This window comes from Artemia sp. Qi Xiang Cuo, chromosome 1 (genome assembly GCF_049724085.1).
Source record: "Artemia sp. Qi Xiang Cuo chromosome 1, ASM4972408v1, whole genome shotgun sequence".
Classification (NCBI taxonomy): domain Eukaryota; kingdom Metazoa; phylum Arthropoda; class Branchiopoda; order Anostraca; family Artemiidae; genus Artemia; species Artemia sp. Qi Xiang Cuo.
The window spans coordinates 87,052,690-87,075,507 of NC_142794.1; the positions used below are offsets into that span (position 1 = coordinate 87,052,690).

Below are 22,818 nucleotides of genomic sequence, written 5' to 3' on the forward strand. Positions count from 1 at the left end.
TGTTCTAACATTAAAGAAAAAATACAGTTACTTAGATATTTCACAAAATTTTAGAACTATGGACCTGCTGCTGCAAGCAAGTTCCACAATAAAATTCTCTCTGTTAACCATATATCAAATATAGCATACTTTCGTTCGCGCTTTAGCTGATCTATATGCCTGGACCCCTTGACGAACATCAGAAATGGTGTTCGTATAATCATAGCCTTTATACATAAGTGCCTCTTTGGTTATTACTTCCTTGTCTAAGATTTTTAGTATTTTATCGGCAGTTTCTGTCCCTTTTCTTATTTAACTGGTACAATGGATAAAATTCTTTCTTTGATGGTGCCACCAGTATCAGCAAACCTGACGCAAATCACAAGTCTTTCTTCGTGTGCGCAGTCCGGCGTGGTATCTGCGATAATTGAATATGCGCCACTAGTATTCACAGCGGTTACAATCATGCGCTTAATTTCGTTACCCAGTACCTCAAGGAATTGGTTTTGCGAGACACCGCTAAGGTAGTTTACCGTGTTCTTCATCATTGTTCTTTCACGCAACCAATTACTGAAATGTGGATCACAGCGAGCAACTAGGTTTAAAATTTGACGAATGTATCTATCACTGTCATCTGCCGCACCACCAAAGGATATCTGTTGTTTTCCCAGTGTCTTTGCTATGTCCACTAGGACCTTCACCGCTCGTCGGTTTTCAATTGCTTCCTTTTCTTGTTGCCTTTTCAAGGCCTTAGTCTGTTCATCAAACATTTTTTCAATGCCAATTTCGAGTTTGCTATAAACCGCCATGTCAATGACTGCTGACTGATGAGCGGCGCTTTCAAAATGTTCCTTCAGCTTGCCAGGGTTCTCAGCCCCTCTACTCATCATCTTGTTCCAAGAACACAGTCCACTTTTAACCCACGCATCTTTTGCCTTTTCGCGTTTTGGTCCAGAAGGAAACAACATGCATGCAAAGCAATAGATTCGGTCCTTGCTGATGCTATACTCAAGGTACCTTTACTTTTTGTACCAACAAACTGTCATTCTCTTCTGACGTCTGGTGCCTATCGATGTGTTTTTCTGCGCCGGACAAGCTGCTAGATATGGCTGGTTAGGAACCAGTGTAAGTAAATAGCGTTTCTGATGCTCTTTCAGTGGGACTGGTCGCTTTCCAGGATCATGATCGACACGACAGTCAAGAGGCAGATTTTCGAAAGTCATGCTCTCTTGTGAGTTTCAGCTTCGATTATAGCTGCTGACAAAACTTCGTTCTTTTAAGCTTTCACCTACAAATTCACACATACTGGCAGTATGGATGGCGAGAGTTTTTATTTTATTGCCCGCGGCACTGTCGAAGCGAAACTTTGCTCGGCACTCACCAATTAAATCATACGCAACATCTATCAAGGCCACGCACTTTGTAAGTAGCTCTTCGTTGTCCTCTGACACACTAACGCTTGACTTTCTTGTGTCACTAAGAGATTGTTCACTTACACTGATGTTTTCGTTGAAGTTTGTCTTTACAGGCTGTACTGGGCAATCTTGTTCCGGTAAAGGGGTTAACGGCTCTGATTCACTCAACGAAGCCATATCTTTAACTTCTTCTATTATTTCTGCATTCACTTTTATCATATCTTCAATAATGGAAAGTTCAACTTCGGTTCCTAAGGTATCTTTATCGGTCATCGATTTTGACGGCTCTACGGATACCTGCGCAACGGCTGATAACGCCACTCCATCATCAGCTAAAAGTATAAAAATATTAAAAGTATAAAAATACTAAAATCTAAAAGTTTATAAAAATATTCATTCACCCCCCCCCATAGTCTGGAAGCCCTGCATCAGGGGCGTAATTTAAGAAAAATCCTGGGGGGGGCGGAAAATTATGCAAATTCCCCAAAAAAAAATTAATTTTCTTTAATATTAAAACATTAGAACCCGTAGGCAACACCTGGATTTCAGGGGGGGGGGAATTTCCACTCGGTTGCCAAAAAAAATTATACACAAAAAATTTTATTTGTAACCCCGGCCAGGGTGGGGGAATGCAATTTGACTGTAGGGGGGGGTCCGACTAAATTGGGCCAAAAAAAATTTAAATTGCACCTAATAATTTCTAAAAAAAAAAAAAAAGCCATTGACAATTTAACGTTTATCTTTAATAGTGGAAATCAAATGTTTTGAAAACAAAGATTTGTGCGGCGAAGGAGCGAAAACTTCGATAATATAACTGTAATAGTTTGCCACACAGGGCAACGTTTTTATAAATTCAGTTCAAGAATATTTTCATTTTGTTTTTTTGCTTATTCGCCAATAGGCAAAAATAGTGGTTGGTCTGAAGCAGAATTTTCTGGGGCTTAGGGCTTCGCCCGAAAAACGGCCTTTCTCAGGCCGTTTTGGGGTGATTCCCCCCCCCCTAAGAAACGCCCCTGGCCCAGGCTGTCACTAGCCCATTTACATTGGGCGCTGTCAACCACATTTGATTCGAAATTAATAAACATGCCGATTATACTCTATTTAAAAAGGCTTTCATCTCCAATCTTATCCGAAAGGCAAAGGTATGCTAAAGAAAACCGATCTGTTTCTGTGGATGCTTGAATTCTGTAGGCCTATCTTAGTTTCAACGAGAGTTTCGAAGACGCAAAATTCCAGCTGGGGGGGGGGGCAAACTGGGGTCTGGGGGGGGCAGTTGCCCCCCCTGCCCTATAGCAAAACACGCCCCTGTTCGGCCTTAACCTTTTAATGTAAATCACGGCGCTTGTCCAGTGGAATCTTGTAGGATATTTGTAAAGCCTACCCACTGGTCGAGTCGCAGTGAACAATTTAATTGTATAGGCTATGTCTTACCTTTTTCTCCGTTGGAATGAACTGCCAATTTCATTTTCTTTGGAGCTGATGCAGCAAATGGGTTAGTCACTACCTGCTCGGTCGCTAGGATCCATTTCGGCTCAGGGTCATTTTTATGAAAACTGGCGTTATGCCGCTTACCGTAATCCTTATCGAAAATATTCTTACACGCCAAGCACTTTATTTTCACCCGATTTGTCCTTAAACTTGACATATTTTTTTATTGCTAATATGTTCTTTGCAATTGAAATCAATCATGAAACTGAACTGAACCCCGATGTGGCGATGATTCACAAGTCGGAAGTTTTCAACAAGTTGCTACCGAATAAATTTTCATTGAGTCATCCATTGTTTCCGGTCGATTTTGACGCTCCAATTACCGAATGAAATAGAGATCGTGGCCCCTGTCAATCAAATCTAAAAATTGAGTCGGTAAAATAGTCTCATTTACCGACTGACCTCGAGGTTTTCTTGACTTAGTAATGATATAGATTTCCGTGTATGTCGCGCCAATTTTGTAATCTTCTGTAATTAATTTAAGGCATCTAATATATTCTTTTCAAAATTTGTGGCCTAAACACCGCAGCGAGGAGCGCCGCGTTGTTACCGACTCAATTTTTTTTACCGAGTCACAGACAATCCTGTGGGGGCGTCCCCCCTCCCCCCCCTCAAAACGGACCCCCCGGGGTTGTAGGACAAGGGGGAAACGCGGGTGGCCCCCCTGGCCCATTATTAAAACAAGTTTTCTATTTACCGTCTCTAATTTTATGCATCCGAGTTTCAAATTTATTGTGTTGTACTTTTTTTTTCTAAAGGAAACAAAACTTATTCATATTATTCCTTCAGTTGATGATTTGACTCATTATGAAAGGACTCTTTTAAAAATTGCTTTATCTGCCCAGGCGCGTATGATTTTCGGGCCTCGCTTTTATTTTGGACAGTAGAGCGAAAGATTTGGGAATCAGTTCATTACATTCCTTATAGGTAATTTTAATTTTGGAAATGAAATAGATAACATTATCAACGTCATAGATCATAGGCAAAAAGTATATATTATACATTATACGGTTGTTATTTGAAATTATTTATAATATATTATTCTTTAAACTTCCACTATCCTGCAATTACTCTCTGTATAAAGGTCATGTAAAAGTGACAAAATTTCAATTCTTTACAGTTTTTTTTTTTGTTCTTTGGGATTTTTTTTGTTTTTTTTTCTTTTAGGTTAAGTGGGAGTTTATTTTTCTATTAAAAATCTAACATTAGGAGAGGAGTGTTTTTTTTTACTTGTTATTTCATTTTTAGCAAAGCCGCTTCAGAGAGTATTGCGACATGGATAGAGTATGATGCTAAAACTTCAAGTTTTTGTGTTGTTGATGAAGAGCCTCCCGAGGACCAGATCTATGTTGATTTGATAGTGAATCCTGAACGTTATACTGGCTATAAGGGTCCAGATGCACATAAAATATGGAAGGCCATCTATGAAGAAAACTGTTTCAAGTAATTTCCTTCTGTCTGAATAGTTCATTAAACTAATTTCTGCTAAAAGGTGTATTTAAGTGTATTTAAAGATGTATAAAAAGTGCATTTAAAGCTAAAAAACATACAAGTGTTGAACGATGCAGCACAATACAACAAATCAAAGAAAACCGATTTTGAAAAATAAATAATCTAACTAAATAGAACATCACTCATTTCCACTTGAAACCAATACTTTAAAAATAAAATAACTTTTAAAATAAAATAAAGTGACCAAATTGTTTGTCTAGTTTCCATTTATCTAAGCATTCCTAGAAGCAGCTCATTGTCTTTGTAATCAAATGAACATAAATCTAGAGGGAGAACATTTTCTAAATATAGAGTGGGGGTGGCTAGCAAATCTAGAGAGGCCAAAAAATATAAATACGACAAACGGGTCTATGGCCAGTAAATGAAAACGAAGAAAAAACAAAACCCGATATTTCGCCTGTATCTAACATGGCGTATTCTGCTTATAGAAAAAAAAAATAAAACTAAAAAATATACATAAAAATAAAATAGACTCATCTAAAAATATAATATACAATTGCTTAACATTCACAATTTGAAGGTATCTTCGTGAAAACACCTCACAAAAGTAACTGGATTAGACATTTTAAAATAACAAATGAACAAGGAATAAGTTATTGCGACATAATTTTAGGCAAAGCTTTTGATGCTGCTCTTTGATTAGTTGTCTTATTTGAACTAACAACTGGGACATTTTGCAATACTTTATTTTTATTTTTAAATATGTTTTCATTTTTTAGAGAGGCCAAGACGGCAAATCCCCATAAATTCTCAAGCTAACTATAGCTTAAAATACCAAAGGCAGAGAATCAAAAATGTGTTTTGCCTCCTGGACTAATCTTAGGGATATTCGTATCTGAAAACCGTTTCTTTATGCGAATTTTGTCATTGTTGTTTTAAAATTATGAAGTTTTTCTGGCGATTTTCGTCTATATTTTTGCTTTGAACCATAGAAATAAACAATCAAAACTAATTCATCAAATTTGAAAACGTTTAGGACTGTAATAATTGAGACAAACTGTAGCAATCTAATGATTTCCAAAGACAATGGGACAGATTGATTTCAATAAGTCCTGCTCCAATCAGCAATTAATCTAAATCTGCAGGGAAATTTGCATTTTGGCCCTCATAATGTTGATCAAAAGGTCAACTGCATCGTAATTACTAAAAACGATGCAGTCTAATCTGCCTCCCTGTCACATGTTCCAAAATTTTTCTATCGCTCAAAATTAGGGTGTCTTAATTGTTTAAAACGTTTTTTCGTCAACATTGATTGCTTTTGGGTTCAAAAAGATAGTTTAGCCGTTTTGTTTCGTCAGTCTGAATGCAGCTTTTAATATGAAATTTAAAAAACAAAAATAATATTCTTTTTATTGCCAACAATGTTGGCATAACCTTTTTCAGAGTTTTTTTTTGTAACTTTTGGCTTTTTATACAAAGTTCGAATCCGTAAATTGCAGGCATTTGAATAAATCTATTTGCATTGTTAGATTTAATATAAAAATTTGCACCAAAAAATATTCTTAAACAAAAAAACCTCTTTAAAATCCGAAATAGCCGTCTTTAGAAAGAAAAAACGGAAAAACTATTATGCAAAAACTTTATTTAACAAAACATCTCTGAAAATAAATACAAAAGAATGTGCCAAAACAACAAAATTGGCTATTATTTCACCTTTGAGGGGCATCTCTAATTGTAAAATTGTTTTGCAATAAATTATATTAATTTTACCTATCACATTCTAAATCATTGTAATTTTTAATTCCGGGGTCTTTTTACCCCCCCCCCCCCTAAAAATTTCAAGGCTTATATGAAACCGTATTTTTGTATGATTTGCTCGCTTGTGGAGTTCATCTGTCATACATCAACTCTAAATGCTGTGCCTCCTCTGAAATAAATCCTCCATGCGTATTTGTCTTGAAATTAAGTTTATGCGCATGATTTTGGATTTTGGGGGTCCTAACTGTATCTCTTTACACTAAAAAGGTAAGTAGATTAATTATAAGCCCAAAGACAACGATGATAACCTTTTCAAATTAATCGGATATTCAGTTATCCTTGAACTTGCAGCCCCCTTGTCAGTTATTTTCCTATTCTGTATAATTAATGAACTAATTCTGTTCATTCCACTTTTAACTTGATATGTCTTTCCTTTTTTTCTGTCTTTTTGTTTTCTGTACTGAAAACAGCTCAACGCTCAATGGTGTTCAATTCCGTTGTTAAGTCAAAATGGCTGATATTTATGGACATTTATTCAGTGACAAAGAAATTTGAATATACAAGCTTAAAATTGAATCGTGAAATATTCTGTTTGCAAGGCATTATTGATGTAACTACACGCTTAGCATGCTTTCTGAATATTCCTGGGGGTTTTAAATATGCGCAGAGAACATTCTGTTTTCTTCATTTTTGTTTGAAAAAAAGAGTGTATTCTGTTGTTTACTTTTTTTTTTGTTTTAATCCATGGCCCACTGGGGCTGTTATTTATAATGTCATATGACTGCAGTAATAGAAACAAGTATTTATTATTCTTCCCAGGGGGCCTAAGCTTTTTTGCTATGACCGTTTTGTAGGCTGTCAATATTTTACTTATTTTTCGTCAGCTGTTTGTAAGTTCAGTTCCTCAAGCTGTTTTTCACTTCTCTTGCCTTTTCCTAATATTTTAGAAAAACGATTTATCTGATATTCATTCTTCCTTATAGTAGAATATTTTTACCTGACAGATATTATTGTGAAGCTGACTGATCTGAACAATAGGCTGTCGGCAACGGCGTATCGTTGGTTGACGCCTTATCGTTACTTGATACGTTTGTTTTATTTGGGTTTCTGTTATTTTTGTTTTTTACTTTTTTTCTAAATGTTTTACTACACTTATGTGGGATATAAGTAAATATTATTATTATTTACTAACGAGTTTCTTGTAATCCACATACGGATTCAAGACAGAGGGCTATCCAATATTATTAGAACTAGGCAAATGGCCAAAAAGAAACAAAAATTCTGTTCCAACGCCATCTTTCAGTTAAACTCAGCGAGCGACTGCAATAACTCTTAAGTTCTTCCTTATTACCGTTCCAATAACTGGTATGCATAGATAGTGCACAAAAGATTTTCTAGTCTCTAATAATTGGTTTTTAATGGCATAATTTATTCCTGACTGGTTACTTTTTGTTCAGGACATAAAGTGGTTTTAATGGCATAATGTATGTTTTTTCAAAAAAATGTTTATAAAATTCAATACATGTGTAATTTTAAAAATTTGGTATAATATAAAAAAAAATATTATTTTTTTTTTTTTTCAGAAATTCTACGAATTCTTTTTGTAGAGTATGAAATATTTTAGTTTTTAAATATTTTTATTGGTTATTTTGAATATATTTTTGTATGCTTATTCACCCTGTGCCTAATAGAAAGGATTGCTCATAAAAAATATTTATTTCTAGCTTTTATTTTTTCTAGGCCCAGTCTTGAATACAATCTATTTACTGATACTCGAAACATGGGAGGTAAATTAGTTCCGAACAATTTTTTTTTACTTGTTCTTTGTATGTTTACTAATTTTTTACTAATTATATATATTTATATTAATCTTTATATCTTCTCTATATGTCTTCTTTCTGTACTATCCCTTCTAACCTTTGCTTTCATATCTTTTTCTGCATCGAATTAAAAAATAAATATTGTTGAATTAGTGTATCAGCTCTTGGATTTATAAAGTAAGTATTTTTTAAAGCCCAAGAAAAAACCCATTACAGAAGAAAAAAACTGATCGTAGAAAAAAGCCACCTCAGGCCAAAATAGAATCACAGGCCACCTCAGGCCAAGGTTGAAGCCCTGTTAGTTTCTTGGCTATATTTATCTTAAGGGCTGCAACTCTTTAAGGGCTTTGTGGATTGGAGGTTTGAACCTCTCAGGACTTGCCGACACGGCTTTAACATTTCCTGGTGCCCTGTATTTTCAGAAAATCCCCCTTATAATTCTCTGGACCATTTAATATTAAAAATTCTGGTTCATTCTGAAGCTAATTTATTAGTTTTCTTATTGCGGTTGCCGTTTCTCGTAAACCGTGTTTTCAGAGATAACATAATATTTGTATAATAATGCTCTTTCATTATATTTAACTATTTTTGATTTCCGCATATGGGTAAGAATGTTTTATTGCAATCTGATTTTCTTAACTTATCCTCCCTTTTTGGTAGTTTTAGTTTGTTTGTTTGGTTTCTCTGTATTAATGAAGAAACGCATTTTGATATCATCTCTGTCATAAATCAACACGGGTAATATCACAATAACCTGTTCAATGGGCCCTTCCCTCAAATTTGGAGCTCCTCCCGTCAATTCTCTCCCCTCAAATTTGGAGATCAAAGCGTACCTTTGGATTTCAAATTTGTGTGTATAACTATTAACCAACCATCTATAACCAGTTTATTTTTCTAATCATAATTGATTATTTTCTCACTTTTGCAGTCTGTCTTCTATCGTCTTTTCTGATGTTCTTTTACTTCAGTAATCTTCTTGTGAGCGTTATATCTGTTCTTCACTTTATCAAGGTAATTTAAATCGGGGTTGTCTTTCTCTGGTGGTTGGATTTTTACTTTCTGTTGTTTGGCTTTTAAAGTTTGCCGTGAAAATTCATGCAATTCCTTGCATAATTTCTAGTTCAGACACGCTGAAAAATGATTGCAAAGGTGTGAACTAGTTGGTTAGCATGAAAGAAGATAAATATTAGTGCCTGTGTTCAAGTTTATATTGAGTTTAGCTAACTGTTTTTGTGTCATGTTTTTACCTTCATGTAAACTATCTTTTGCTTCCTTCAAGATACCGAAAAAATAATGACAGGGGCTTGAATATTCTGACAGTGTTTTTACAGGCTGTTTATTCTTTGTAGCCCAGTGTCTGACGAGTAGAATCTTGACAAAAAGCTATAAGGATCGCTCTGTCGCTCCTTACTTACAGCAGGGTCGCTCCTTACTTACAGTTTGTTGCCACGGACTGTTTGATATCCTTTCAAAATATTTTACAAGGTTGTTAGGAATACATTAAAGGTTTCTTGAAACTTTCGCTTGAAAAATAATCTTCTTTAAAAAAGTTCAGAATTTGCAAGTTGGAAATAGCAGAAACACCTTTGAAAGATTTTTTGAAGCCCTTTGTTTCTCACCTTTATTTGAATGACTAGATTGCTACTATTCTTTGTTTTCTTTGAACTTTGCTTTAAAAGCACAGTGTAAAGATTCGAACAATTAAAAGTATTAGAATAAAAGTGTTCTTTTCAATTAAATAAGTTAAATCATTCAAATTATTACTAATATTATAATTTATAATAAATATTTAAGGAAATTTATTTTTAATTAAATTAAATTATTATATAATAATAAAAATTATTCTTGTTGATCAAAGCAGCGTAATTTAAGTTTTTGGCTAACTCATCAGAATTTCATGTTTTTTTCAATTTTTAAATAGACTTTATTTTTAAATTATTATATTAGTATTCTTTGTGCGACGCTGATGAGAATTTCAGATAATTTCGATGATGAGAATTTCAGATTCTTATCAGCTGATGTCTTCACTCTCACCTGTTAGAACGCTTTGGCTGGTGACACAAATTTGCTTTAAATGCTCCTCTTATATTCAATTATAAAAATTTTAATCCTAGTGGTCTTTTGTGGAAGATATTCTTTATTAAAGTGCTACTTGCTGCACATTATAAAATGTGTTATGTCTGGGGAATCACATTTCACCATTTTTGTCATTTGGACATAACAAATAAAGAAGATCTTCAAAACCGTTATGGTGTGGTAGTAAAAAGTGAAAAATTAATCAATCGATTTTTTTTTGGCAAATAATGCCAGCTATAGTATCATTGGCGTACGGAGGGGAGGGCAGAGGGGGGCAGTTGTCTCCCCCTAGAACTTCAAATTTACACTAGATATGGATGAAAAAGCAGTTGGTGGAAAAAGCAGACGAATAAAGGTAGATGGCAAAACAAGCAGTTGATAAAAGGTGGATTGTTGAAAAAGCTGGAAATAAACAGCTGGGAGGACAGAATAAAAGTCTAACAAGAAGCAATTATCCATAATATCTTGGAAATTTTTTGCTCTAATCCAAGAAGATTAATGCTGAAATTTATTGATCATTTATGATTTTTGGTGATTACTAGATTCCATTGGTATGATAGAAATTGCCGGTAATGTAATATTTTGTTAACTGCAAATCTTACTTCCCCCCCGATATTACTAACCTAATGGGCTGCCCCCCCCCCCCTAGAAAAGAAGCTACGTACACCCATGTATATTATATGCAATTTTCAAACAGTTTTTGATAATGATATAGAATTAAGAATTTACTTTTACCAATATTATAAAAATTTAAAAAAAAATATGTATAACAAAAAAATTAATATATCAACAGAATTGAATTTTTATGATGTGTCCGAAGATTTTATATTATTAATTTTAATGGTACTGATTTAAATCTACGATCCTGAGAAAATTTGCTGGATTTTTGAAAAATGGGGGAAACACATGGGTGTACGTAGCTTCTTGTCTAGGGGGGGGGGGCGTAAGGACCCTTCTGAAAAAAAATTCCGGATATCCATTGATTAGACAACACTGTCAAACTTGTTAAACACTTAGGCTGCTTGTTTTCATCAAATTTATTTGATATAATACGAAGTAGTAATTTATACAGGGTTGCTACAACGGTTATTTCCTAAAGTGTTAAAATTGCCCAATTTCGCCTGATAAGCAGCGATTTTCGGTGCTACAGTAAAAACAAATTGTGCGTGTCGCGGTACAATATCGATATCGGAACCGATATTTGAACATTTCTGTTTATTTCCAGCTATTTCAACCGTCTACCTTTTATCAACTCCTCTTTTAGCCATCTACCTTTTTTCATCTGCTTTTTCAACCATCTGCTTTTTGAGCCATGTCTAGTGTAAATTTGAAGTTCTAGGGGGAGGGGGCTGCCTCCCCCCTTTGTACGCCCATGGGGAAACACCCTCAAAAAGATAATTTATCCTAGTGAAAATCACACTATTAAATTCAGCATATCATGTAACCCACTTTGTGAGCTTTAAATTTTCTATATAAAAATTTTTATATTTCTTATTTTTTTTTTTTTTTCTAAAATAAATTTAAAGGGGGGGGTTTTATTCTTTTTTTTTTTTTTTTCCAGGGGTTAGCGTTTTAAATAATTGGTTATTGAATTTGGGAAAATGGGACATTAGAAAGTAAAATAAAAATTATAGTGCTATTTTTAAGCTACCAAAAATATATTGCCACGGGAATGTGGCGTTTTCTGCCATTTTGTGCCACCAAACTACGATCTTGTGCCATGGAGGACAAAGTTGCTATCAATCGAAAATTTTGAAATAGCCAGTCGATTTAAAAATGTCAAAAACAATATATATAGCTTACCAGTCGCAGGGGAAGTAGTGGCGCATGGTCGCGTATTAGTTTATTTAAAGTCACGTTTGTAAAAAAAGAGAAATTGTTAAAAATTACATTTATATTAATTATTGGTTTAAATAAAATGATTATTATTAATTTTAAATGAAATGTGTATAGTGATGTGTAACATCACTGACGTTGCACATCAGCTATTATGACGGAGGGTTAGCGGATCATGGACTAGGTGAAAGAGGGGGGTAGATGCCTCAATTAGCGCATTTCAATTTCCAAATTATCTAACTCTTCATAAACCTCCAGACAAATATAGGAAAGAGTATGGGGGTAGCCTGTAGGATTTAATCTCTCATCTCTCTTCAGTTAGTCTAAACCTGAATAAGGATGCTACGGGGTGATACCCCCCTTCTTATTGCAGTAAAATCTTTCTGACATTTATTTTAAAGCTTCATTTAACTAAACTGATTTACTTCACATTTCATATAATCGCATACAATGATGTGTAAGCGTGCATCAGCCGATGTGAAGGAGGAGCGATGGTTTATTTTTATGCGGGGAGTGGGGGCAGCTACCATACAACTACAGAGATGGAAAAGGTGAGATGGGGCATCATGAGCCTCGACATGAAAGTTTTTGGGAGGAGGGAGGGTTGCAAGTGCTACTAGGAGCTGTGTTTTCATCAATTTTATCTTTTACTATCTATAAACAAACTTTCTGTGTATTTAAACATGTGTATACAATATATTTAAACATCAGAAAACCCTATTGTAGAGGTCGCAATGGCTTCTATCGCGTTGAAGATCAAGAGTTCTTAAAATCTTCGTCCTCTCTCAGTCCACTCGAAATATTGTAGTAAAAATATATATACGAATCTATTCAGTAAAACCACTGTTCATCGAATATTTTGACTAAATGTTAAAAAAATTTCCAAAAATTTAATTACAATCCGATATTTTAATTCCTAAGCAGAAAAACTGAAAAGTGGCAAGTGGCAATAATTTACAATTATTGAAATATACAATTTAACAGCCCAAAATCGGAGGATCATGAGGCTGGTTGCCCGTTTCACGTTTTGGTTACGCCTGGGCATGATTTGAAAAATAATCAGAAATTAAGCCCCTCGCTCTTTACGAAAAAATTTCACCTTTGGTCCAAATCCCTTATTAACGACTGCTTAAAAACATGGGCCGTTTAAGTAGAATACCAAGTTTTAAAAAAAAACTAACAAACTGTAGTATTAAAGGCGAGGGTTTGAGAAGTTTCCAGCCCCTCTCATATATGGAGTGTTTTTTGTTTGTTCTTAATTTTAATTTTGCTATTTAATTTAAGTATAAAACAACTTCTTTATATATAATATAATCTAGGAAACGCGCTTCAATATTAATTTTAATATAATTTGATGACTATCACGGAAAATTTTCAATAAACTAATTTTTTTAATTGTTTATAGAAAAATCTATTCATAGTATTATATGAACTCTTGCAGATGAAACTAAAGCTTTTATTTACGACAAAGAACATCAAGTACAAATTTTTCAGAAAAATCCGATGCTTCAGCTTTTAATTAACCCCAGAAGAATCGCCCCAACTAAAGAGATTGGTTGACTTCGCTTCGCAAAAATGTGAAGAGATTCACTCCTGGTGAAAGCTAAAACATTAGGTCTGCCAAAATTTTCTTCTTTCCTTCACACTCCTAGTGGTTGTATCGTAAGATTTCTGGGCCTTAAGCAGAATTACCCGCTGTTAGCTTTTTACCCTTTTGCATAATTTTTAGCTGTCATAGCCAGTTTCTAAATTGTGTCTACGTTTTTTAAGATGTTTCTTTTTAAGTAAAATTTATATTTTAGATATTTGTTTTGAGAAACGTGTTTTCTATAGAGCAGTTTCTGGTCTTCATGCCTCAAGCAACATTCATCTCTCCCTCAAGTATCTTCATTCGGGTAAGTGACATAATTTCCGATATTGCAATAGACCCGTTTACTAACCTCAGACGGTTGTGTATGATAATTTTGGAATTAAAGGTGACATATCGCAGTATCTGTGGTTCTGGAAGCAAAGGACTGTATACAAAGCTCCACTGGCCCTCCTTGCAATTGCGTTCTTGCGTTGTACGTATTTTTTTTTCCAACATTTTAACAGCGTACCCTTTTGGTTTCTAATTTATCTATTCAGTTACAAAAAGAATTCACAAAAAACATCGAAACATAAAACTAATTGACTATACATGTAATAAAAAATAAATTTCAAGTTAAATTTTCGTATAAAAAGCAGCTCGCATTGAGCCTTGGGATCCCCATGTATTACAAAAGACGCTCTTTTTGTGGACGATCAGTATGCTGCGGTATTTCTAAGACATCCTGTCAATTAGATTTACATTCAGCAATAGGAAGTATGTAAAATGCGCAAAGGCTTATAGGGCTCGATTTTGTCTTTTATGACAGCAAAAGAAATGACCATTTATGATTATTATATAATAATAACTCTTAATTTCCATAATAGCTTATAGCTAGCAGCGGACGTCAAACAACAAGAAAATATAACACATGAGATCAGATAAATAAATATAAAAATAAATAAACTTTTTCACAACTTTTTATAGATTTCCTTTTCAACTAGTTCCTCATTATAGTGGTTCACGAAGTATGGAACAAACGATGATAGGTACCTTTTTGATGCCTTTCGGGGTGGGGGACAAAGGAGTTGGCACGGCGAAGTGAGGGCTCCTCTACGTGTTTTTGGTCGACTTATCTATTATCTGTACAAGAATTACTTTTATTGATCATTAGGAATCATTTGGAGTTAAAGCTAGTGGGTAAAAGGTAAAGTTGGTAATCTGCATAAAATTATAATAAAAATACCCATGTTGGTTGGATTTTTTTTTTTTTTTTTTTTTCGCCTCAGCCCACTTGTAGCTATATTTTCTAATAGACTAATATATATTTTCTAAGAATCTAATATGATTTGTCATATAAACTGTGCGTATGGTCATTTTATTTTTCCAAAATATGTGGAATCAAACTTCGCGTTCATGGAATATTAGAATGAAAACTGTCGTGATCCGACGAAAAATTTGTAAATTAAAGAATCAAGAGGGAAAATACCATCAAGTATTTCACAGTTTTAAGGGTAAAAAAATCCAAAGAGTGAAAGGAGTCTTTGGTTCATCCTAATATTGGTCGGAATGAGTGTGTCTCCTTCAATGAATGCCCAAAATCAAGTACACACAACTGAAATTTGTTGATTTGTCAGAATATTGTTTTTCTTCCTAGTTTTTATTCTAAAGCTATGCGATGCTTTTCATTCCGTATTCATTGTAAAAACTTAAACAATGGCGAGCTTTGCTTTAGAAAGCATAATAATTCAGAGAAGAAGAAAAGACCTTTGTGCATTTGTGTCACAGTTGCAACTTAAGCGAGCTTGTGATGCTCGTATAAGCCCGACCTTAGTAGGTTCAGTCATATAGACCTATATTTTTTTTGTAGATGGCAGTTAGTTATAAAGTTATATGAAACGCATGGTTTTTCTATTGTGCTTTGTTCGAAAACCCCATGTTACTAGACTCCAAATGTTTGCAAAATGAAATTGGGACCAACAGGTGGTCGAAATTTCCAATTGGCAGAATATACAGGATTAAACAGGATTAATCGTTTCTGCAGGGCTTATTACTTTCTTTTTGGCAGAAGTTTATTGAACTAGTCATAGTTCCTGCTCACAAAGGAAAGATGCATGGAGATTGCTGAGAATAGGATTACTTGATGTCTGTAGTAATCTAGGTTTAATGTTACAATTATATAATTTGTGTCCTAAAACCTAGACGCCAGGTATGATGAAAAAACTCTTTGTTAGAAAGACATGACAAGATTAAGTTTTTTCTTACAATACCGTGCCAGTCTACCGTGCAATACCGTAACGAGTATGCAATTACTGCGAGCTGATAATGCATACCAATGCAGTTTTCACACTCTGTGTGCATGCCTGGTTGAATAACTGCGCCCCAAGTCCCAAATTTAAAAATGCAGCCAAGTAGACTCTCTAGCCTGTTTCTATGTGTGTCATAGCTCACTTATTGCCTCAAAGTACCCGCCAGTGTCATTGGCTATAACATATTCAATATCTTCAGGGACAAATTAATAGAACCGAAATTGCGGTAAGGGTAGATAGAATGCCAGAGGTTTTCAATTTAAATATCTATAGAATAAATTATGTGGCATTAGATTATGTTGATTATGATTTTGTAATAAAAAAACGCAAGCGTGACAAAGCACTCAAGTCTCCCCTATTGCTGTCATGTTAAATTCAATTATCGTAAATTCGGCTTCTGCATTGTAGTCTTAAAGTAGCACTTGTTACTGATTCTTCTTCCTAGATCTTATGACCAATCTATTGACAAGCCCTGGATATTTAATAATCGATTTGGTTAAGCATTAAAATAACTAGTTTCTACGTGAGTTTTAGATTACGATTTTTTTGTTTATCTTAAGAACGGCTTAAGAAGAAGGGTCTAAGCTCTTAAGAAAGGCTTATGTTCAATCGTGGTTAACCTCAAAGCATCCGTTGGCGTGTTCTCTTGGTGTGTAAAAAAACATCTTTTGTTCATTCGGACATACAGAAAAAGACTATAAATAGAATTTATGCAAGGTTTCATGTGAGTTTTTTTCGGTAGTCATAAGGGGAGTAAAAAAAATGCCCAGTAGAATTATTTATGCAGTTCCCTAAACACTGGATTGTTTGTTTTTCGTTTGCTCTTTTGTGTTCTCTTAAAAATTTAAAAATCAGTTGGTCCCCGTTCAATAGTGTCAAGTTTCAGTGACTAAATTTCCGTTTTTTCCTGGCGACAGAATTTAAGAACCATTAAATAGACAATTTTAAAACTTGCATTATAAATTTCTTATTACTATAGACCTTTATATATTTTAGAAGTTTACAAATTTTTCTTTTACTCTATTTGTGAAGGATTTAATTGTTAATTGTCTACTCATATTTATTTAATAGAATGCAAGACTCTGTATGTAAGTCATGTAGCTTGATGCTAAGGCCTACACAGTATTGGTTCTCCACGATTGCGGAAATCCATGCAGAAATCCGTCCATATCTTTTTGAATGATGGTCCAGAAAACGCTACGTTTTAAGTCAAAGTTTTCAAATAAATGCATCAGCTTGGATGAAGATAAGTTCTAAAAGAAAATTATTGGCTAATTTGACTCTCACTTTAGTCCTTATACTACAAAGGAGGCATGGAAAACAAAAAGAGAAAGAAATTCAGTTTAAAACAACAAAGATTTTGATGTTCCATAGTCATGTTTTTATTCATTTAAAAACCTTGCCAAAAATCCGTCCTAATTTGATGAACTCGTTGCAGGACGCTAGATAGTTTTTCAAGCAAGAAAACGGATGAAATCTCAGCAGGATTGCTAAATCCGGACGGATTTCCGATATGTGTAAATGAACAATTATTTTAGATGCGTTTCCGTTGGGTATAGAAATCAGTTCATGATCCGTTTTTAGTTCAAATTAATAGTAACAGAGAGTGGTATTGAACTAAATAAGTGCTGAGGCATAAGGGGTTTTTCCGCCGTCCAACAGAAAACTGTTAGCAAACATTTTTCCCAACAATCGTTTTTCCGCCGTCCAATTAAAAATTGTTAGCTAATATTGTTAGAAGATTTCTCTAACAAATCGAATGCTTGTTGAAGGAATTTGTTGGGGGATTTAAAGCAAAATATTCAAAAATAAGCAAGATGGGTACTTTTTATGTTCAAAATATTTATCGAGAATCGAGTACTGCTGATATTTTTTTTCCTTTCCCCTTTTATTTTATTATAAATATCTTTTATGTTAATATAATTGAAAAAAAATCAACTATTACGTTGAAAAAATATAAAAAAAAAGAGATTGTCACGTAGTCATAGCAATTTGATATGATCGAAAATCTAACGATTTCTCTTAAGCAATCAAATTAGATTTTTTACTAGGTTGATCCACTTCCTCCATTCATGGGATAATTTATGTAAATGCACTAAACAGTTACTTTAAGAAAGCTTAAGCACTGGTATTTTAATTTTCGCCTAAATTCAATGTACTTTGCCAAATAATAAAATGTTTTGTGTCTTTGTTTCACTTGCTTGCATTAATAGTAATATTTTTTTTCTATAAGATATGAATGCTTTGAAATATTGCATTAATTGAATTCCAAAGCTTTTGTATCAGTTGGGTATTATCAAGCTGAGATAAACTCACAGCAACACTATCGTGGTCAGAATTTTTCTTTAAATTTCCTGCCCAATATCATGTTTCTGTTAATTGTGAGCTAACTATTTCTGTTAGCTAACAATTCTGTTTCCGCCGTCCAAACAAATTTTTGTTAGCTAACATTGTTAGCTAACAATTGGATGGCGGAAAAACCCCTATAATCTTATATCGAGAAAACAAAAGTTTGGAAAGCTTTTTCGTTATTTATTTATCAACACAACGAGAGCCTGGCTATTAATTTAAAGGAGATGATTAGCTACTTTGTTCTTCTTCATTTTCCTACACTCCCCAATGCTGCGTCTTGTGAAAGAATCTCGTGGTTTTGTAGAGTGTCGTTGTTTCCCCCTAAAAATAAATTATAGTAAATCCTTGGGCGTTATGTAATTTTTTTTTGAACAACCCATCTTTGAACAAATATTTCAACAAAAAAAATAACTTTAGAAAAATAATTTTATCTGGATCAGCTTTACAGCCTGAAAACCAGAAGTAGCAATTATTTACTTATGTTCGAGATTCTTTTGTGTTCACGTTGTTTTTTCTCAAAATCTCTCGGTTTTCTTCCAAAGTAAAACCGTTCTCGAATCGTCGTTTTCCGCCCCTCTCGATTTGGGGACAAATTTGCTACATGAGCCGTCTGATTTAATTATATATAATAATATATATATTATTACATTTATATCTCCCTCCTATTTAAATCTTATTCTATTTCCCGGGCAACGCCTCCCCCCCCCCAAAAAAAAAAATCCTTAACACGTGTTGACCTAATAAAGATCTAAAATGTAAAAAAATTATATGTAAAAACTCCACTAAATATTGACATTAGAACTAGTTATTTATTTCCTAAAATTATTCTAAAATCTATTTATTATTCTTTAGTACACCCATATTTTCTCTATTGCATTTTGGTTTGGGCTTCTACCTTTTCGTCTATATTCAAATCTCTCCAAATACGTCACAATAAACCAATGAGAATTCTTTTTAATTTTGATTTCAGATCTTCAGTTAGACAAATATATGGGACTTCAGGAATTTTTTCTTTGGACCAATCTTTGGACCAACTTCATTTAATTTCTATCTCTAGTATTTGTTACGATTATCAATATAGTGATTTACCTGTAAATTTTTTCCGGTGTTTTTCTAACTAATTCCCAATTTCATAATTATCCTACTACTCATCGTTCAGACTTTTATTGCGAAATTCGTCCGACGTCGAGAGCTTTATTCAGCATCCGTCACACTGGGCCAAAAATCTGGAACTCAATTCCAGTATCAGTCCGAGAATGCGGCAACAAGCGATATCTTCTAAAACTAGTGAAGAAACATCTTATGACAAGCTTAGCATCTTGTTTATTATGGTTTTCTTTTTCGTTGTTGTAAAATTTAGTTAGAAGATGGCTGTTTATTTTTGTTGGTAATATTTTCAGCGCTAAAGTATACCAACAGGTATTAGCGCTGTTTTGTTGTAAATGAAAAATATTTTACTCTGTATATGTATATATATATATATATATATATATATATATATATATATATATATATATATATATATATATATATATATATATATATATATATATATATATATATATATATATATATATATATATATATATATATGTATATATATGTGTATGTGTGTTTATGCTATTAAATTTATTTTAGTCTAATATGTTCAAATAAAAGTGCCCAATGCTCTCAGTGACGGAATTAATTCACTCGGTAATTGGGGTCCGAACCTTGAAGAGTTCCATAGAAGATTTGATCCTGACAGAACAAATGGACATGGACCTCAGTGGCTCAGAAATCTTTATTTCCTCTACCTTTTGCAACTAAGGTGTGTCCAAAGAGATTTTACTTATTCAAAAGTTTAAATTGCTGAAACTAGCGGCATTACATTCAAGTAAAAAAGATCCAGTTGAATGAAATTATATTAACTTTGAGTGGGTGTCATGGTTGCAGCGTTAGATGCAACTTAGTAAAGAACGAGCGGAAATAGTAACCGAAAATTTAAAGGCAAGTTTAAAAAATAGTCAAATGAGGAAGAATTGCGATTTGAACCTCATTCAGGAATACTAGGTGTTGTTTCCGTTGATTTTAATGGTAAAAGTTAATTTCGAAATTCAATTTATGAAAATTTAGATAAATGGACTGGCGTCCCACGAAAATGCTGTTGGAACCAAATGAAAACTGCTCCATTGGAATTGCCATATCTGAAAATCCCATATAGGAGAATTACTGTCTCCTTTTTGTAAGGTATTTGAAAGCTAATTTGTACTTTTACATGCATTTTATAAGCAGCAAAAGATAATACTAAAAAGAATAAAATATAATTTTTGACAAAAACTGTATCTTCGTATGCAAAATGATATAAAATATGTATCTTTCGAGAAGTGTTGATATAACAAAATTCATATTTAAAGAAGAATTTCTAGCTTAGCTATGATTATCTTTTTTATGTCAGCTTCTTGACTTTGGATTTTTCCCTCTCTATCCTCGTCACCCTTCCTTAGGCCATACTTTTTATCATGGCATCTTAACTTTAAACTCTGTCTGGTTTCTTGGTTGCTATCGCATTCGGTCCATGGTTTTCTTGGAACAGGGTTCGTGCCTTAAGTCTCGCAGTTTTAGGACAGACGTTACTGGAATACAGACTTTCTTTATTTTAGATGTATTTTCGTTCGGTATGAAAAGCAGTTCATGATCTATTTATAGTTCAAATTAATAATGCTTATGAGAAAGTGGTATTGAACTAAGCAAATACTGGTGCAAAATATTTTGTCGAGAAAGCAAAATATTGGCACGCTTCGTCGCCTAATATATTTATCTGTCAACACGACGAGTGTCTGGCTATTACTTCAGAGGGGATCATTAGGTACTTTGTTCTTCATAGTTCCGTCTATTTCCTTATAGACAATCTAAAAGTCACTAGTACAGTCTTTGTGTCTTCGTTTGGTACCGACCTATTATGAAATCTGGAAAAAATCTAACTACGTTAGAAACAAAACAACTTTGTTTTCCGCTCAATCTTTGGATCTCGCCAGTATTTTCATTCGCTCTAAAGTTCATGATTGCTGCTGGGTAATACTCTCCTGAAATTATTCAGGATTTATGGAGGCTGAATAAACACGTACCAAGTTCGGAGAAAATGACACCAGGAGAATTGACGTCTTTAGATGGTTTTTATTTCCATGCATACTCGCAAGAAATAGGCAACTATATTCCAACTTGCGAAATGCCTAAAATATTGACAAGCTCACCGCTTCACAAACTAGTCAAAGACATCAAGTTCACTGCTGCAGCAAATACTGCTAAAGAAAGTGCAAGCGGAAAGGAGGTCGATTCAAAATATTCCAAGTTTGCCTTGTTCCACAAAGGAACAAACAGAGTTGCTTGATTTCATTGACCACTGGCACTGGCTCATTTGACAACCTGAAAAAAAATAAAAAAAAAGAATTGGATATTTTTCGAAGAGATGACGAGCGATTTGTCAACGACTGTAGTCCTGCAACATTGATGCCTGATCAAGAAATATTAACGTACCGTATATTGAATATTAATGTACCGTATATTGACCACTTGGGTGTAAAATTTCCAAATTATATCACCGATTACACGTCAAAAGCGGAGAACACCGAAGGAGATGCCATTTGGGAGGAAGTGGACGCTGTTTGCAAGCGTCTTGGTAAAAGAACTATATTTTATTTGTTGAAGTCCGTGAAAACTCGTCAAGTTTGAGCAGTTGAAGCTGCTGATAGGCTTTTTGGCACAAAGCTGTACAGTGTTTCATGGCAATTTTGGTGTATCGACCTTGTGAAAAAATAATAAAGTTAAGAGGACGCTAAAAAAATTACAAGCTTGAAGTATTTACAAAAAAGGATCTGAAATCTTGTGACTTGTGGGTGGCTCACTTGGTTATTGATGCCTGCCCAAAAAGAACCGAAATATATCGGTGAGAGTGTTGATCTTTTTTCAGTTGTTTTCTTGGTACAGGCTAGAACGTGAGAGTACTGAGGATAACATGCTCTTAAATGGTGGCTCTTTTTACCTCAGAAAAGGAACTTAATAACCATACATCATTCAGGTAAACTCACTCGAGTATGACGAGAAGAAAGAGGTTTATTATGGAATGCGTTTTAAGATTTTTAAAACAGCAAAACATTCTTTGACATTCCACTAACTTTGAGGATGACACTTCAGAGCACTAGTTTTTTCTTATTGAGTCAGTTAGTATGCTTTCAGCCAAGAACGTATCACGGATTTTTTTTGGGGAGGGGGGGTACAAAAAAGCTTTAAACACCTAAAAAAAATTATGTTTTATATAATTGTTTTAATTTTTTAATATTTACCACGCCATGGGGGGGCGGGGGGTCTAACTAACTCCCGTACCCCCCCCCCCATGGCGCCGGCCGTGCTTTCGGCACTTTTTTTTTATATTTATTCATGTGAGACTGATTGAAATCATGTCCGATGATTTGCCAATGGGTAGTGCTAAGTGCCTGTTTTCTCTTCAGTTATGACCAGTATCTGCTTATCATCCTTATGTATCTCTGACTTGTCTTGAAGTTAGAAATAGAATATTATCAATGGGCACCTTCAGTCCATTCAGGCAAAAATGAGTACGTGTAAGTTAAAGATTAAAATGAGACAAAAGAACGGTTTGAGTCATGCTAATATATTTGCTGATATTCGACTGGATTTTTGATACTTTTAACAAGAGAAAGATTGGAAACTCGCTTGGAGCTCCAACTGACGAAATTGTAGATCTCTTCGTAAAGTTAGCTACACTGGAT

General features: G+C 34.1%; 1 protein-coding gene across 1 annotated transcript in view; it reads left to right on the forward strand.

Moving 5' to 3' along the window:
- The window catches only part of Ero1L (endoplasmic reticulum oxidoreductin-1-like protein), a 62,897-nt gene that overhangs the window by 26,207 nt on the left and 13,872 nt on the right, over nt 1-22,818 (forward strand). The window contains exons 5-8 of the mRNA XM_089092413.1: nt 4,131-4,325; nt 7,833-7,879; nt 13,627-13,719; nt 19,694-19,862. Coding sequence (XP_088948539.1) covers nt 4,131-4,325; nt 7,833-7,879; nt 13,627-13,719; nt 19,694-19,862 — 504 coding nt within the window. The remainder of the gene's footprint in view (nt 1-4,130; nt 4,326-7,832; nt 7,880-13,626; nt 13,720-19,693; nt 19,863-22,818) is intronic.